General features: G+C 39.8%; 1 protein-coding gene across 1 annotated transcript in view; it reads left to right on the top strand.

Annotated features, from left to right (window-relative positions):
- The window catches only part of LOC114036811, an 85405-nt gene that overhangs the window by 66640 nt on the left and 2107 nt on the right, over nucleotides 1-16658 (top strand). Inside the window, exons 32-41 of the mRNA XM_027853516.1 lie at nucleotides 407-557; nucleotides 783-922; nucleotides 4999-5180; nucleotides 5665-5755; nucleotides 7010-7128; nucleotides 7888-8101; nucleotides 9794-9913; nucleotides 14957-15073; nucleotides 16058-16175; nucleotides 16445-16616. Of these exons, the coding sequence (XP_027709317.1) occupies nucleotides 407-557; nucleotides 783-922; nucleotides 4999-5180; nucleotides 5665-5755; nucleotides 7010-7128; nucleotides 7888-8101; nucleotides 9794-9913; nucleotides 14957-15073; nucleotides 16058-16175; nucleotides 16445-16616 (1424 nt within the window). The remainder of the gene's footprint in view (nucleotides 1-406; nucleotides 558-782; nucleotides 923-4998; nucleotides 5181-5664; nucleotides 5756-7009; nucleotides 7129-7887; nucleotides 8102-9793; nucleotides 9914-14956; nucleotides 15074-16057; nucleotides 16176-16444; nucleotides 16617-16658) is intronic.

The raw sequence follows: 16658 nt of genomic DNA, 5'->3' as shown, positions 1-16658 counted from the left end.
TGAAGTAGGGAGCATGAGCTGTAGTGTCCCCAATTTGCTGATGGAGAAACTGACTCAGGGTGACGTAACGATTTCATGGTAACGCTTCTAAGACTTCTAGGACAAGACTAGGATTTGGACTCCGTTCTGTACTCTCTGTGTTTTATGACAGTTGTTCAGGTGCAGGGCTGACATGCAGCTTACCTGTTTTATTTTAATTGCTTGTTAGGTTTTGACCTTCGGAATATCCAAATTCTGTGCTACGTGAAGCTTTTTTCTTGTAATGGCATCCTGCTGTGGTTTTTGCCATTGCTTTTGACCAGGAAAAAGAATTTGTGTTTATGTTTTGTGTTTGTGAGTCTATGAAAATGATTGTTCACATGATTCTTAGAGAATCATTAATGATCTTTTCTCTTTTTGTGGAAAGAGAGAAAGTGGAGTGACAATCCCTTCATTTATGAACACCATCCCAACAACTGAAACACCCCCAACTCTAATACGGACCAACAAATTCACAGAGGGATTCCAGAACATTGTAGATGCCTATGGAGTGGGGAGCTACAGAGAAGTAAATCCAGGTCAGTTATCCATGTAGAATTGCTGTTCTCCAACATGAGAGCGTAACGTGTTTTAAAAATTAAATTACTTTTTGATAATCTTTCTGACTTCCAGCCTTTAATAATTCTCTAAGTGTTTTGGAGAATGTTGAGGTCATCATATAACATTAGAGGGAGGAATTTTAGTTAATTTGACCCTATCAGCAGCAGGCGTTGTCAAACAAATAGATTTTCTTTCTTTTGCAGCTCTCTACACCATCATCACATTTCCCTTTTTATTTGCTGTGATGTTTGGAGACTTTGGGCACGGCTTTCTCATGTTCTTGTTTGCCCTTCTGTTGGTGTTGAATGAAAACCATCCCAGACTGAGGCATTCGCAAGATGAGGTAAAGAGAAAAAAAGAAGACCCTTGGGACACACATGGAGTCATTGCATTCTGCTTGTTATAAATACAAAGGAACAGGTCTTTTTTTTTTCATTCAGTTTTACATTATTTTTAGTTCCAAATTCTCTTCCTTCCTCTCCCCCACCCATTGAGAAGGCAGACCTCAAGACCCATTACAAACATGTATAGTCACGCAAAACAAATTTCCATATTAGCCATATCAGAGAGAGAGGAGGAGGAAGAGATAGAGAGAAGAAAGTATGCTTCAATCTGCATTCTTGACTCCATCAGCTTTCTTTCTGGAGGTGGGCAGCATGTTTTATTAAGAGTCCTTTGCAGTTGTGGTGAGTCATTGTGTTGATCAAAGTTACCAAGTTTTTCAAAGTTGATTGACTTTGCAATGTTGCTTTAACTGTGTAAATTGTTCTCCTGGTTCTGATCACTCCATTTTGCATCAGTTCATACAAGTCCCAGGTTTCTGAAATCATCCTCTTAGCATTTCTTGTAGTATAATAGTATTCCATCACATTCCTGTACCATAACTTGTTCAGTCACTCCCCAATAGATGGGCATTCCTTCGTTTTCCAGTTCTTTGCTATGACAAAAAGAACTGCTATAAATACTTCTGTATCTATTATATCTTTGCATCTTTTCCTCTTTCCTTGATCTCTTTGGGGTATCGACCTGCTAGTGTTATGACTTGGTCAAAGAGTATGCGCAGTTTAATAACTTCTAGTTCCAAATTGCTTTCTGGAATGATTGAGTTAGGCCCCATCTCCACTAACAGAGAGTTAGTGTACCTGTTTTCCCACATGCCCTCTAGCATGTTGTTTTGCTTCTTTGCCATCTTTTCTCAGTCTAATGTTTGTGGGGTATACCTCACAATTATTTTAATTTGCATTTTTCTAATTTTTAATGACTTAGAGCTTTTTTTCACATGGCTATTGGTAACTTGGATTTCTTTCTTTGAAAACTGCCTGTTCACTTCCTTTAAACGTTAACTTTTGGAGAAAGGCTCTTATTCTTGTCAATTTGACTCAGTTCTGTGTATGTTTTAATAATGAGATCTTTAGCAGAGAAACTCACTACAAAGATTTCCCCCCCAGTTTTCTACTTTTCTTCTAATTTTAAGCTGTATTGCTTTTACTTGTACAAGAACTTTTAAATTTTACATAATCAAAATTATCTGTTTTACTGTCTGTGAATATCTCTGTCACTTGCTTGGTCATAAACTCTTCCCCTATCTGTAGATCTGACAGGTAATTTCTTTTATGCTCCCCCCTAATTTGCTGATGGTACAACTCATTAGGGCTAAATCAACTGCCCATTTTATTTTATTTTATTTTAGTTATTTTTTTTTTGTGAGGCAATGGGGTGAAGTGACTTGCCCAGGGTCATACAGCTAGTCAGTGTCAAGTGTCTGAGGCCAGATTTGAACTCAGGTCTTCCTGAATCTAGGGCCGGTGCTCTATCCACCGTGCCATCTAGCTGCCCCTCAAGGGCCCATTTTAAACTTATCTTGGTATGTGTTAGGAGATGTTGGTCTCTGCCTCATTGCTGCCAGACTGCTTTCTCGCCCACAATTACCTAGATGCTTAAAAAGTGCTTTGCTCGCTACAGTCACTTACTGACTTGAGACAGTGAGTCGGCATCATGACTGCACCTGGAGGCTGGTAGACCTCCCTAGGTTTTCATCCTGCCTCACATACTTATTAGCTTTGTAGTGGGGAGCAAGTCACCTGACTTCTCTTAGCCTCATTTTCCTCATCTGTAAAATGGAGATAACAGCAGCACTTGACATCACAGTGTTGTTGTAAGGTTCAGATGATGCTTTGCAGACTTTAAAGTGCTACAGAAATGTTTTCTGTTATTCAGATCAGATTACTTGAGTCATTCCCAGAGCTGTGGAGGCTGGCTAGTATGTGCTGCTGCAGGGCCCACTAGAGTTTGCAGCTTTGACTTAGTGTTTGACTCTGATTTAGATCCGTCTTCTTAGGACTCAGATCTATTATATCTTTATCCCTGGTCCCAAAGTTTATGTGTTTTTTTAGGGTGTAACTTATGCCTGAGTTAGAGGCCAGATCTGATCCCTGCCATCAGGATCACAGGCTGAACCCTGTGGTAGATTCTCTGCTGTTCTCTAGATCCTGGAGTGCAGGTTGCTTCCCCTCTTCTAAAGTCTGGTAGTGCTTCCTACTGAGTCCTATACAGACTCTGTATATTTTCATCAGTGTCAGTATTCTCTTCGTGGAGATTGCAGCTCTCAGACACCTTGGTAGATCATTTCATGAGATGGTCCCAGAATTCATCACTTGTTGTCCAACTTTCTTTTATATATATATATATATATATATATAAATTAATGTATTTTTGAATTATCAACAATCACTTCCATAAGCTTTTGAGTTTAAAATTTTTCTCCACCTCCCTCCCCAAGATGGTGCGCAGTCTGGTATAGGCCATACATATACATTCCTATTAAACATATTTTCACATTAGTGATGTTGTAAGTAAGAATTAGAACCAATAGGAGGAACCACCAGAAAGAGGAAACAAAACACAACAGAAGAAAAAAAATAGCAAATAGTATGCTTCGATCTACATTCAAACTTCATAGTTCTTTCCGTCATGATTGGCCAACCTTCTTGGACAGAGTTCTGTTGCCAGGTTCCTACTCCAGTGCCTTCTAGTTTGCTAGAACCCAGCAGAGCTCATGCTTTAGAGGCATAGCCTTTGAGAACCTTAGGTTCCCCTCCAAGCCACGGTACGGGATTGCTGACAGCAGTTCAAAATTCCAACAATGGTGGACAGAGGTAATTGGAATAGATTTCCATTGCTTGGATACCGATTGCTTAATTACAATAGCTTACATTTATTAGCACTATAGGGATTACAAAACATCAGCAACCTGTTGAGCTGATAAAAGGTCATAATAATAATTGACATTTATATGGTACTTTAAGTTTCTGAAGTGACTTTTATTCATTACCTTATTTTATAGTGCAAGTATTCTTCTAAATTGAATCATAGATTAGATGATTTGACCAAGGACTTGAGATTAGGAAGTATGAAGCCCAGACTTCTAGCTGGACTTTCTGACAGCAGGCCTGGTGTTCTTTGCACTATCTCATGAAGATAAACTTATTTCCAAGAGAGCTTAGAAATTCAACCACTTGTAGAATATTTATTTTTCTTACATAAGTGACATTTCCATGCATGAGGAATTTTTGTTGTTGTTCAGTCATTTCAGTCATGTCTGACTCTTTGTGATTCCATTTGGAGTTTTCTTGGCAAAGATACTGGAGTGGTTTTGCCCTTTCCTTTTCCAGCTCGTTTTACAGATCAGGAAACTGAGGCAAACAAGGTTAAGTGACTTGCCCAGGGTCACTGAAGTGTCTGAGGCAAGATTTGAACTCAGGTCTTCCTGACTCTAGGCCCGCTGCTCTATCCACTGCACTACCTAGCTGTCCTCATGAGGAATTTGAGTCCCAAGTAACTCAAATCATGCAAGGAAACAGTAGCAATTGTATAACACATTACTCTAGGCTATAAAAATTTTGCAGTTGGTTTCTGGATCATTGTCTTACCTAAACAAATGGATGACAAATCTTCATACTACAGAGATAGACCTCAAAATATCCTGCAGAATAAACTATCAGCAAAATCACCTAGACAGAACACTGATCCATAAAAATTTGGGAGCAACATTTTAACTATCTCATCAAACAGGCGCTCATAATCACCAGGCTTCATGGATTGAAAAGCTTTCAAAGTTTAGGAACCTAAAAAAGCAAATAAAAACCATGTGGGAACAGGCACCTGGAGTTGTACTGAGTGTGCTTTGGCTGGGCCCATAGACAATGAGCTTCCATGGATTCAACGAGAAAAAGCAGGGTTTTTATCCACTGGGCAGTCGTCTGCACAGCATTCAATAGAAAAGATTAATAGTAGCATGGTGCCATTTCTATCTGAGTGCTATTCAAGTTCAAAAAGATGAGAAAAGTAGGATTCATAAGAATCACAATAATAATAATTTTGCCTTTATGCAATTTACAACTAATTTTTACCTATTTACAGATCATGAAGATGTTCTTTGATGGTCGCTATGTCATTTTGCTGATGGGATTGTTCTCAGTATACACAGGCCTCATCTACAATGATTGTTTTTCAAAATCAGTTAACCTGTTTGGCTCCGGATGGAATGTGTCGGCGATGTTTAGATCTACTCAGGATGACACCAATACTTCAGTTCATTGGGAGTAAGTGCCTTAGTTTTATTATCAAATGGCTGTTAAATTTTGAGAAACATGCAGGCTGCCTATTTCAGTTACCTCCCTCAAAACATCCTTGTTCCTTTCCCTGGGGCTGTAGCATAATTCAGACATTTCAGAATACAAGCTTTTGGCAGACTTTTATTCACCACCTGATGTGTGGTTCACAGAAGGAAGTGCACCAGGCCTAGAACAACTTTGATCCTCCTTAAGGGACGTATATAATGTTAAATACCATCCCCAAGCTACTCAGGGAGCCCCCTCTTCCTTTTCTCCACCCTTCTCCCCTTTGTCTCTGTTGACCCCACCCATTTCCAAAGTCAGATTCCTTTGCCTAGATTTATCTGCATCTTCCCATTCCAACTTCCTTCTGAGGCCTGAAGACAGAAAGATGATAAGGCCCTCTGCCTTCTGGTTTATTTTGTTTTTGTTTTTTGTTTTAAGCTTTATTGCTGTGTTTGTTTTGCTGCAGTGACAATGATATAAAGGCCAATGCATTTCTTCAGTTGGATCCAGATACTCCTGATGTGTTCCAAGGTGCTTATCCTTTTGGCATAGATCCGGTTAGTGCCTTTTCCCCCCTCTTTTTTGCACTGTATTATCCCATGGAATGGCCACCAACTTGCAATGTTAATACTGTTTTGTGTTAAATTTTAAGAATTCCTTGTAAGGTGGGGAAAATAATTTTTTTGGGGGAAAAAAAACTGTTCTTTCTGCCTCATTTTACTAAGATTTGGCATTCCTTACACTACTGAGTCAAGTGGATTTGTGGATGAAGCTGTGAATCACTTAAGCTTTCCATTTAAGTGCCATGGAATACTGTAGAATATGAAATTTTTGAGCCTTCGGGATGGTTTAGAAGAGAAAACTAGCCCCATGAGGTCAGGTTTTTTCTCACTTAATGGTCAGAAAATAACATACTTTCAGATTGGCAACAGCAAAATGTATGTTGTTTTTTTTGTTTGTTTTTGTTTTTGTTTTTAACATTTGTTTTTCTGTAGATGTGAATTACCTTCTATCCCCTAATCTTGAAAGAAATCCTAGAATTTTAGAGCAGGAAGAGACATTAGAGACCAGCGTAATGCTTATTTAGGAAGTCATTTTAGGTAGGAAAACTTTCAAAATGTTATTTTAATGGGTAGGTATAAAATGCCTCAAAGTTTTGGTTTTTTCCTTATGGAGAACTGAATCTTTTAATGGCATGGCTTCCTGGTAGAAATTGTACTCATTTAGCTAAGCATTTATTCAGTACCTACTATGTATAAAGGCTTATTCTATTACCATTCAGTCTTTTCCTAGGGAGTTAAGATTCTTAGCACCTGAGGAATGAGTTTACACTTTAAAAAGAGGGAAACAAATCAAAATAGTTACGGAGGATATGGGTGCATATAGATTAACTGAGGGAGAAAATACCCAATCTCAGTTTCTAAGCTCATCACTCATATGATATTGGGTTTTACTCAGTTTCACTTCTTAAACATTCTGTATATAATATGTATAATACAGTGTTTTAGCAAAAATTGTGACTATAATGATGAAGCTTGAAAATACTTTTTCCCTCCTTCTCCTACTAAGATATTAGCATGCTCCTGATGATAGTATTTTAGGACCTGGCGTGATTAATGATCTGTAACCTTTTTCAAGGAAAAGAATGCAGGAATTAAGGTATAAGCCCTGAACTTTCAGCTAGAAAGTTATGTGGGGTTTTTTTGTTGTTGTTTTTTTAAGCCAGACTATCCCTTTCCCCCACTTTGGTTTCACTTGTCTGCTCTTGGCAAGAAAAAGGAATGGAGTGTTTGTTTTTATCTTGGTTTCAGATTTGGAACTTGGCCACAAATCGTCTCAGTTTTTTAAACTCTTTCAAAATGAAAATGTCTGTGATTTTTGGAGTTACCCACATGACTTTTGGAGTTGTTCTTGGAATCTTTAATCACTTGTAAGTATAAAATGTAGAAGATGCATTTGGAAGTTGGGTGTCTGTGACTTGTCTTTGCTTCTCAAGGGGTGTTTTGGACAAAAGGCAGCCAGGTGTATTGTAAGCATTCTGTGCTTCCCTTAGGAATGACTTCAAAGATAAGATGATTGTCTTATAGCTTGTTTGTTCTTTTTAAAGAAAGTAATTTTAAAAATAGTTTTGTTGGTTTTCAAGAAGTTTGCATGCCAAGCAAGGTAACTTGATGAAATAGTTCTGTATCATTGGTATCAAATTCAAATAGAAATGGAGCCTGGTAGGAGGCATGTTGACTTATCACACGATGTTATCTGTGTGGTATTGAATTTTTAGTTATTTTGTTAAGTATTTCCCAATTACATTTTGATCTGGTTGGCAGTTGCTGGCAGTTTGCCGGCTGGGAGTTTGATATCTTTGCTCTAGATCCCCTGGTCCATTATTCTAACTTAACATGAGAGGATTTATCTTTTTCTTGAATCATATCTGATAGTGAAACCTCCACTGGTTCCACTCTCAGCACGAATAGCTTGTTAGTTCAGTTTGTGGTTGTACTTAAAACATTGGCACCACTGTCTGAGACACATGACATTAACCAAATGTGTTGGGCTTTTTTTTTTCCTCTCCGGCTACAAAGAATTTAAAAGACACAGACTTGATATTCTCTCTGTTGTCTTTTAGTTCGATCTTGTCTTTAGTTGGTAGTTAGTCTTGTCGTATTGGTAATTGGTGGCTCCTTTTTTTTAGGCATTTCAAGAAGAAGTTCAATATTTACTTGGTATGCCTCCCAGAACTCCTGTTCATGCTCTCCATCTTTGGATACCTGATATTCATGATTGTCTACAAGTGGCTCACTTACTCAGCGGCAAATTCTAAGCTCGCACCCAGCATTTTAATTGAATTTATCAACATGTTTTTATCCCCAGGTGGTGGGGCAGCAAGTGGACTTTATCAAGGACAGGTGGGAGACTACTCTTAGTACTTTTGGCCAGCACAGAAATTGCTCTTCTCCTCCTCAGACAGTCGCACCAGTGTTTTATGTATAACCACAGACTGAACTAATGAACTACACGCACTGAAAGTGGAACCAGCAGAGGTTTCACACTCAGACATGGTTCAAGAGAAAGATAAAACCTCTTTCTGTATAAAGTGCCATTTTGGGTACCAACGGAGGCAGACACAGATAATTAAGACATGGCCCTTCTCTTTATAGAGTTTATTGTCTAGGTGGAGGAGGGGAAAACGGTACAGTGCAGCAGTAGATAAGCTACACACACAAGTATATAGATTTAATTCAGAATAGAATGTGGTGAGAGCACAAGAGAGGAGCAAAATGCTATGTGAAGCCTGAGAAGACAGGCATGTTGGGGGTTGTGATGCTGCAGTGTGACATTTAAGAAATACTGTGCACTTGTGGAACCCAGACAGTGAGAAGCATTGGAGAGCATTAAAAATATCAGTCACCATAAGAGACTGTTGAGCAGAATCACCAGCTTTAATTCTTTGAGTTTTTAAAAAGGGAACTGATCATTGATGTTAATAAGCACAAATATTTTTTCTTGAGTTTTTTTTTTTCCCAGTTTTTTACCCATATCATACTCTCATGCCTCTTAACCTACATTGGAGTGGTCTTGGATTCTCTAAGGCTTTGCCAACAGAGCATAACCTCTGCTAGCTTAGCTCCCTTTGGCCTGGGAAGGCTTCAAGCCTAAGCCTGACAGATTGTGTGTTTATCATCTGTAGACCAACTCAAGTTGGCTAATGTGGAGAGGCTCAGTACCCAGTTACCCAGAGGGATGCATTTCTTGATCATGAAGACCATCTGCTAATGATTTGCATTCTGTATCAGGGGAGGGCATTACCTACCCTGATGAAATCACAGATCCTTGGAGGGGTAGAGTAATACTGTTTTAGCATCTAAGAATCCAGCTCCTTTTCCTTATGGTTTTCTTTTAGCCTTGAAAAGTTTTTCATTTTCTTAACTGTATAGATGTAAAATTCAATTAATATATTATCATTTGACGTCTTCCAAATGTAACGATTATATTTTTTAAAGGTCTGAGTCAATGATGCATAAGTGTTTCCTGTACCACACAGATTTTCCCCCTAAACCTTTTCTGTACATTCTTAAAGAAGTTATTTTTTAAAAAAAGTTTTATTGATGATGTAATTCTTCCTCTCTACCCTACCTCTTGCCAGAAATTACTGTTTCAAGGTCTAATTTTAATTAGAATTACATTTTTCCCAAACCCACTGCAGCATGGTATTTCATCTTGGTTACATTTTCCTTGGTCTGGTCTGATTCTGTCTTAAAGAGGAAGAAGCTTGAGATGTACAATAAGTCTTAACTCCAAGTCTCTGTAACAAAACAGGAAGAGAGATAGTTCATTAGACCAGGTGATTGTATCTAAATAATGAATATTATGAATTTTGGAAAAGAAAAAAACTAGCTCATTTGAATATATTTTGCAATGTATTGATTTTCTTGAATGTCCTGTTGAATAAGTGAATACACTGTAAGTTACTATTTCAAGTGTACAGATTAAAGGAGGAAAGTGGCTATTTTACTTACAGTTTTGCAAAACATTAATTTTTTTAGCCTGTTCTAGCCTTGTTGATTTTTTTCCCTTCACTTTACCTCTTGCCTTGATAGAGTCATGTCCAGAGGTTTTTATTAGTTGTGGCAGCAGTTTCTGTTCCTGTACTATTCTTGGGAAAACCTCTTTATCTGCTTTGGCTACACAATGGAGGTCGATTATTTGGAATGCACAAGGTATGTGGCTATTAGATTTTATCACTGCATGTGGTGCCTGCTGGCTTCCATTCAGTTTTATTGCTTAAGGTTCTGATGGATTATCCAGGTGGAGATGTCCTGGAGGAGCTCGGTGGTGTGGGTTGAGCTCAGAAGGCACTTAGGGCTGTACCTGTGAGATAGACTTGGAAGCCATCTGCATAGAGGTGGTAGTGGAAGATTAGCGTGGTCATGGCGTCCAAGGAGAAAGGTGAAACAAGAGAATGAGGCAGAAGCAGAGTCCTGGGGAGCATCGCTTTGAAGGGACTGGGATGTGTGGAGCGTAGGAGGAGAACCAGGGAGCATCATGCTTCTGAAGCCAGAGGAGACATCATGCAGGAAGGGTGGGCTGGTCAGCAGGGCCAAGAACCTCAGCTGAGTCAGGAAAGACCCAACAAAGCTACATTGATCTTCGAAATTAGGAGGTCCTACATGTTACAGCTTTAGAGTCGGACAGTCTTAGCAACCAACTGGTCCAGATGAGGGAATGGAGGCCCAGAGAGGTAAGGTGATTTGTGCACGTTTTTGGTTTTTTTGTTTTATTTTGTTCTGTTTTGTTTTTTTTTTTTTGGTTTGTTTGTTTTCTTGGCAATTGGGGTTAAGTGACTTGCCCAGGGTCACACAGCTAAGTGTCTGAGGCCAGATTTGAACTCAGGTCCTCCTGACTTCAGGGCCAGTGCTCTATCCACTGCGCCACCTAGCTGCCCCAGTGTGCACGTGTATAAGTAGCAGGGCTGGGATCAGTGTGGAGCATTGAAGAAATGCCTCTTGTGTCCCTGAGGTTTTCAATTTCCGGCCAAAGATTTCACATTCCCGACAGATGCTTTCTAGGTGAGTTCTAGCAGGGTCATTTGTCCCCATGGCAATTAATTGCACCTCCAGAAGTGAGTAGTAGTTAGCAGGATTGCCAGTGTTGCCTCTGATTGATTCACTGTCCCACTCACCATGTAAAGACCCCAAATCATTCCATCTCTCCTCAGACTTCCCATGGTACCCCCTTCCCCAACCCTCTCAGCTGACAAGCTTGTCTAGGCCGTTCCACACTATCTGCCTTTTCTCCCATAAGCGAGATGCTTTCTGCCACTCTCTTCTCCTTCACCCTTGTCTCACAGGCAGAGGTGACCCTTCTTGCTAAGGCAAAGCCTTCCACATGCACAGGGGATCATCCATCTGCTCTAGCAGATTTGCCACCTCTGTCATCCCACTCTGTCCCTTATTTCCACTTCTCCCTGTCTACTGGCTGCTTCCCTCCTGTCTACAAACATGTCCCATCTGCAAAAATCCCTCGCTGTTGTCTCATATCTCCTGCTGTTGTGGCTAAAGTCCTTGAGGGTCCTAATCAGTGGAGATAGTGAAGACATACATTTTGTAACTAACTCAGTAGACATGGTTTTGTGATTTGGGATTGAGCAGCCCTTCAGGGTCCAGCCCCACCCTGAGGGTGCAGTGGTCCTTCTTCCCTGGCTCACATTCTTCTCCCTTGATATTTGCCTCTTTGTTTTTTCCCATTGAAGCTTTTCTGTTCTTTCAGGGCATAATTAATTCCAGATAACTTGGAGATTAGGGAGGTGGCATCCCATCATTTTCGTTTTTCTCCTTCTGCTCCTAGAGAGACCAGCCTGATCTTGTGATTTTTTTTTTTATGTTATTACTTGGTGCTGAAAGAAATACAAGTATAGTGTTACTGTCACTGTTCAGTTCTTCTTGCCCTCCACATCTGACCACTGGGAGACAGAGGCTTTGTTCCCTGTTGTTATGGTTTCCAAGGAGGGGGGGGTAATGGTGGAACATTCACTGCACAAAAGGTTCGGTCGACTGAAGTCTTTACCACCTTTTCTCACATTTTGACTCTATGATGTTTACCTTAAATTCCCAGCCTATGTCTTCTCTGTTGTTAAAATTAATTATCTGAAACAGAAAACAAATCTGAAGTACAGTTTCTGAATAAGCAATGATTTAATGGTAATAGTTACCATGTTACAGTTAAGTCAGGTCAGCTAATCCCTCAGTGATTAGTGACAAAGGAGTGATTTACAGCACTTATTTTTATAACAGAGAAGAGAAATAAAAAAAAATCACAGCATCCCTAGGGAAACTTGTTTTGAACATAATTCAGTTAGACAAGGCTGGTCCGTCTGATTGGTTTGCTTCTCCCCGGCTTTCTTAACTCAAATTCATTCTGTATCTGCAAAAGTGGGATTGCCTTAGGAATCTCTGCCCTGCACCTGGAACATTTTGTTAGCAGAAATCTTTCTTTAAGGGGGAGAAAGAGGAACTTGTGGTTTGTAGGAGCAGTCACGCACTGCTCCTGCCTCCTCCCCCTTCCAGCTGTCAAAAGGGAAACACAGCATTAGGAGATTACACTACTTAATTTAGACTTACCCTCTACCTCAAGAAGACAGGGAGCTTATCTACTGAGACTGGAAAGAGGAATTTACCCTCTAGTCAACCCACCTTGGTCCAGCTGCTGAAAAGGGAAACTGAGCCTCTAAAAAGAGCCTTATACTCCTAGGATTATTTTATTCCTAGAAAGATATAGGTCTTACTCTAAATTATCTGCTACTAAATGATAAAGTCTTATCCATCTATCTATTCCCTAAATCTGTAGGTAACCTAGACTTAAGAGAATATCTCTGTGAGTTTGGCTTAGCCATCAGGGCTAACTTTTCCAAAAGAAGCGAGTTGAATCCTACAATCAGACTAAAACTAAATCAGTCACTACTGACTGATTTAAAGGGTGTTCCCTTTCACTGTAGCATTTTTATATTTCTTTCTACACCAAAAGGATATTGCCACATTAATTACCCTTTTTAAAAATCCTTATCCTTGTTGACATTTCTGGGATGTTTGAGACTCTTAATCATCCCTCCTCTTGGAAACGCTTTCCTCCCCAGGTTTTCAGGAGATTGGCCTCAGGTTTGTTGTATCTGTCTGGTCACTGTCTCAGTCTCCTTTGCTGCATCGCTGTCCGTGTCCTATCTTGGAAGGGTCCCCAAAGTGCCAGTATTCTTTCCTTCTCTCTGTGCTTTCTCTGGATGGTCTCATCACTTTCCATGAATTCACCTATCATCTCCATGTAGATTATTCCCACATTGCTCTACAGCCATTCATTCCTGAGCCCCAGTTCCACATCACCAATTAACTGCCTATTGGCCATTTTCACTAATATGTCCTGTAGACATCTTAAAACAAAATTGATTTCCTTTTCTCCAACCCTCCAGATGCTCTCCTTTTCTTAATCTCCCTATTTTTGTTGAGGGCGTTACCATCTTCCTGGGTCAAAAACCTCTGAGTCGTCCTTGACTCTTTCCTCTCTGTCACAGACCTCCCCCCCCTCCACAATCTGTTACCATGTCTTGTCAGTTGTTGACGTGATATCTCTCCTTTCCATCTCTTCTCTCCATTCACCTGGCTTCCACCCTAACTCCAGCTCCTTATCACTTCTCACTTGGATTATTGCCATGGCAAATTGTCTCCCTGGTTCCAGTCTCCCCTGTCCCCTTCAGGCCACCCTCCACACAAACTGCCAGCTTGTTATTCTTACAGTATAGGTCCTGCTCAGTAAGCTCCAGTGGTTTCCTAATCTCTCTAGGATAAAATACATGTTTCTCTTGCATTTAAAATCATTTTTGCTCCCACCTACCTTTCTAGACCCACCATTCTCATTCCAGCCAGATTGGCTCACTTTGCCCAGGTTGTACCCTGTGCCTGGACTGCCACCTCTTAGAGGTCTTCAAGGCTCAGCTCAAGGGACACAGTCTCTGAAAGGTCTCTTCGTCCAGTTGCTAGTGCCCTCACTTCCAAAATTACTTTGAATATATTTTCTATTTACTTCATTAGCTACATGTTGTTTCATCTCAGTAGAACATAAATTCCTTGAAGGTATTTGGGATTCTCATTTTTGTCTACAAAGAATCTCCAGTGCCACTTAATAAGTGCTTTTTGAATGAATGATTGGATGGATGAATGAGTGAGTGAATGAATGAATGATACAACTTCCAGACCTGGCTCCAACTTGCTTTTGGTAAGAAGTAGTATGAGGTGATGAGGTCATTGATGATGTTAGAGAGTGGAGTGTTGTTAAAATGGGAGAGAGTGGGTGATAAGGAAGTCAAAGGGCCAGATGTGGACAACTTTTCAAGTAGTTGTATAGTTAAAGGGTTGAGAGAGAGAGATGACTGGATTGGCTCAGTGAGTCAAAGGAAGGCTCTTTAGGATTTTTCAAATTGGGACATTATTTGTATGAGATTTGGGATGGTGACAGTGGCAAGAGAGAGCTTGAAGATCTGGGGGGGGGGGATGCTGGAGTGAGGCCCTGAGGGAAGTGGGAAGGAATAAGATAAATGACAGGTTGATAGAATGGTTGGGATCTCTATTCATTTCATTGAGTAATAGCAGGGGATTGTTCTTTTGTGACCTGGGAGAAGAAGAGAGAAAGGGCAGAAGGTAATGGTGAGAGGGTTTGAGGAAGGGCTGGATTAATGAATAATGAATTTGAAGGTCGTCATTTGTTTTAAGTGTAGGGGAAGGAAGGGATGATTTATTAAGCATCTACTATGTGCCAGGCACTGTGCTATGATCCTTACAATATTCCTGTGAGATAGGTTTTGCAGTTGTGATGAAACTGAGGCAACAGAGATTAAGTTATTTATTCAGGGTCACAAGGCTATTAAACTGTCTGAGGCTGGATTTGAACTCAGGTCTTCCTGACTGCAAGCCCCGGTGCTCTATTCACTGTGGGAGGGGCTGCCTTGGGTGGTAGTGGAAGTCTTCTTCAGAAGAGACTAGATAACTAATTGTTGGATATAGAAATGGTTGGACAGGAAGGGCCTCTGGGGGACCTTCTGATTCTGAAATTCTGTGATCTTTATTTTTATTCCTGTCTCTCTGTTTTGTTTTTATAATTTTTAATGACTCTTTTTAATCTACCAAGTGCCGAATTGATCCTTCAAAGGGAACATAACTTTTTCCCTGTTCTTAGGATTATAATGATACTTAAACTGGACCTTTTCCTTTTTTTCTTAGAGTGGTTATACACTGGTTCGTAAAGACAGTGAGGAAGATGTTTGTTTGCTGGGGTCTCAAAATGTGGAGGAGGGAATTAGCCACTTGGAAGGTGAAGGACGTAAAGAAGAAGAGGAGGTAATCTTTTTTAGCTAGTGTGCATAATTTGCTTTTGTAACTATATAAGATTCACAATGATGATGTTGACAAAAGTAACTATTTGGCACTCTGTAGAAGAAAGTGTATCTTTGAATACTCTTTTAATAATGTATGGTAGTCAAATCAATTTCCTAAGAATTTGATAATTTTTATTATTTTAAAACAATTTCTTCCTGTTTATTATAATGAACCTCTAGTTAAGTGTTATGCATATTTTTGGGGGGGGGGAGGTGATGAGGATCCTCTGTTCTATCAACCTCGTCTCACTGGGTCCTATATACCTGGAAAAGCTTTAATTATACCCTTGGCAATAGTCTGTCATCTAAAGAAAGAGTGGAGGCTCAGCATGAGTGGCTGGGCCAGTAGGTGATGGATTTTTTCAAGTCTAGTAGCTAATGTGGATCACCTGCTGGGGTGTAGAGGGGTTGGAATCTGTATGTGTTCTTGAATATTACAGGTTTCAGTATTAAATGGGCTCCTTGATCAATCTGTGAACACTATTTTCAGAAGATGTATTGGCCTCTGATTTTCTCAGAAATGTGATGTTATTTAATAATTGGTAAAGTCATTTCAAAGAATTCCTTTAACAATTATCCTGAAATTTATTTTTAAATTTGCTAATTCATTGAGTAAGGATTCTCTTTTACTATTTATTGGGGGGAAAAGTGAAATATTTTCAATTTAATTTTGAAAATAGCATAAACCTAGGGGTTTTTAGCCTTTTTGTATTATATATACTTTTGGCAGCTTGGAGAAGCCTTCTCAGAATAATATATAGGATGACATCAAATAAAATATATAGGATGACAGAAGAATACAGTTATGAAAATATTAAGAAAAAAGTTCAGGAACCCCATATTAAGAAGCACCAGCAAAAATTCTTGCTATGTGAAATGAGTGAGTAGTCATTTGGTGGGCTTTGATCAATTAGCCTCATGTCTCTATATGCATCATCTCTTCTAGTTTAATTTTGGAGAGCTCTTCATGGCTCAAGCAATCCATGCGATTGAATATTGTCTGGGCTGCATCTCTAACACCGCGTCATATCTGAGGCTCTGGGCGCTCAGTTTAGCTCATGCACGTAAGTCTTCTGCAGGCATCTTAGCCTTTTACTGGTGTTTCCCCCATTGCGTTGAACTTTTACTGGATCTTGAGAAACACCTGCTCATCAAAGAAGATCTGTCCCAGTCAGAACGTAAAGCAGGCTGAACACATTTTTTACTGCTTGGGGACTTTGTCTTGGTACATTTATCTCCATGGCTGACTGATTCTTTACGAGAAACCCAAGTCTACAAGCTGGCTCAGTGATCAAAACCCAAGGTAATTGTGAAAAATTATTTCTTTTTTTAGAGTTATCAGAGGTCCTGTGGGCAATGATAATGCGTGTAGGGCTCCGTGTGGACAAGACTTATGGAGTTCTGCTGCTCATTCCATTGGTAGCGTTCTTTGCTGTCTTAACAGTCTTCATTCTCTTGGTCATGGAAGGCCTTTCCGCATTTCTTCATGCTATACGGCTGCATTGGTGAGTTTTTCTATTAGGTTTGGTTGGTTTTTTTGGTCATTA

This window comes from Vombatus ursinus, unplaced genomic scaffold (genome assembly GCF_900497805.2).
Source record: "Vombatus ursinus unplaced genomic scaffold, bare-nosed wombat genome assembly UNPS02009994.1, whole genome shotgun sequence".
Lineage (NCBI taxonomy): Eukaryota > Metazoa > Chordata > Mammalia > Diprotodontia > Vombatidae > Vombatus > Vombatus ursinus.
Note: the sequence above shows the minus strand (reverse complement) of the source record. Positions and strands in the feature narration are given on the sequence as shown.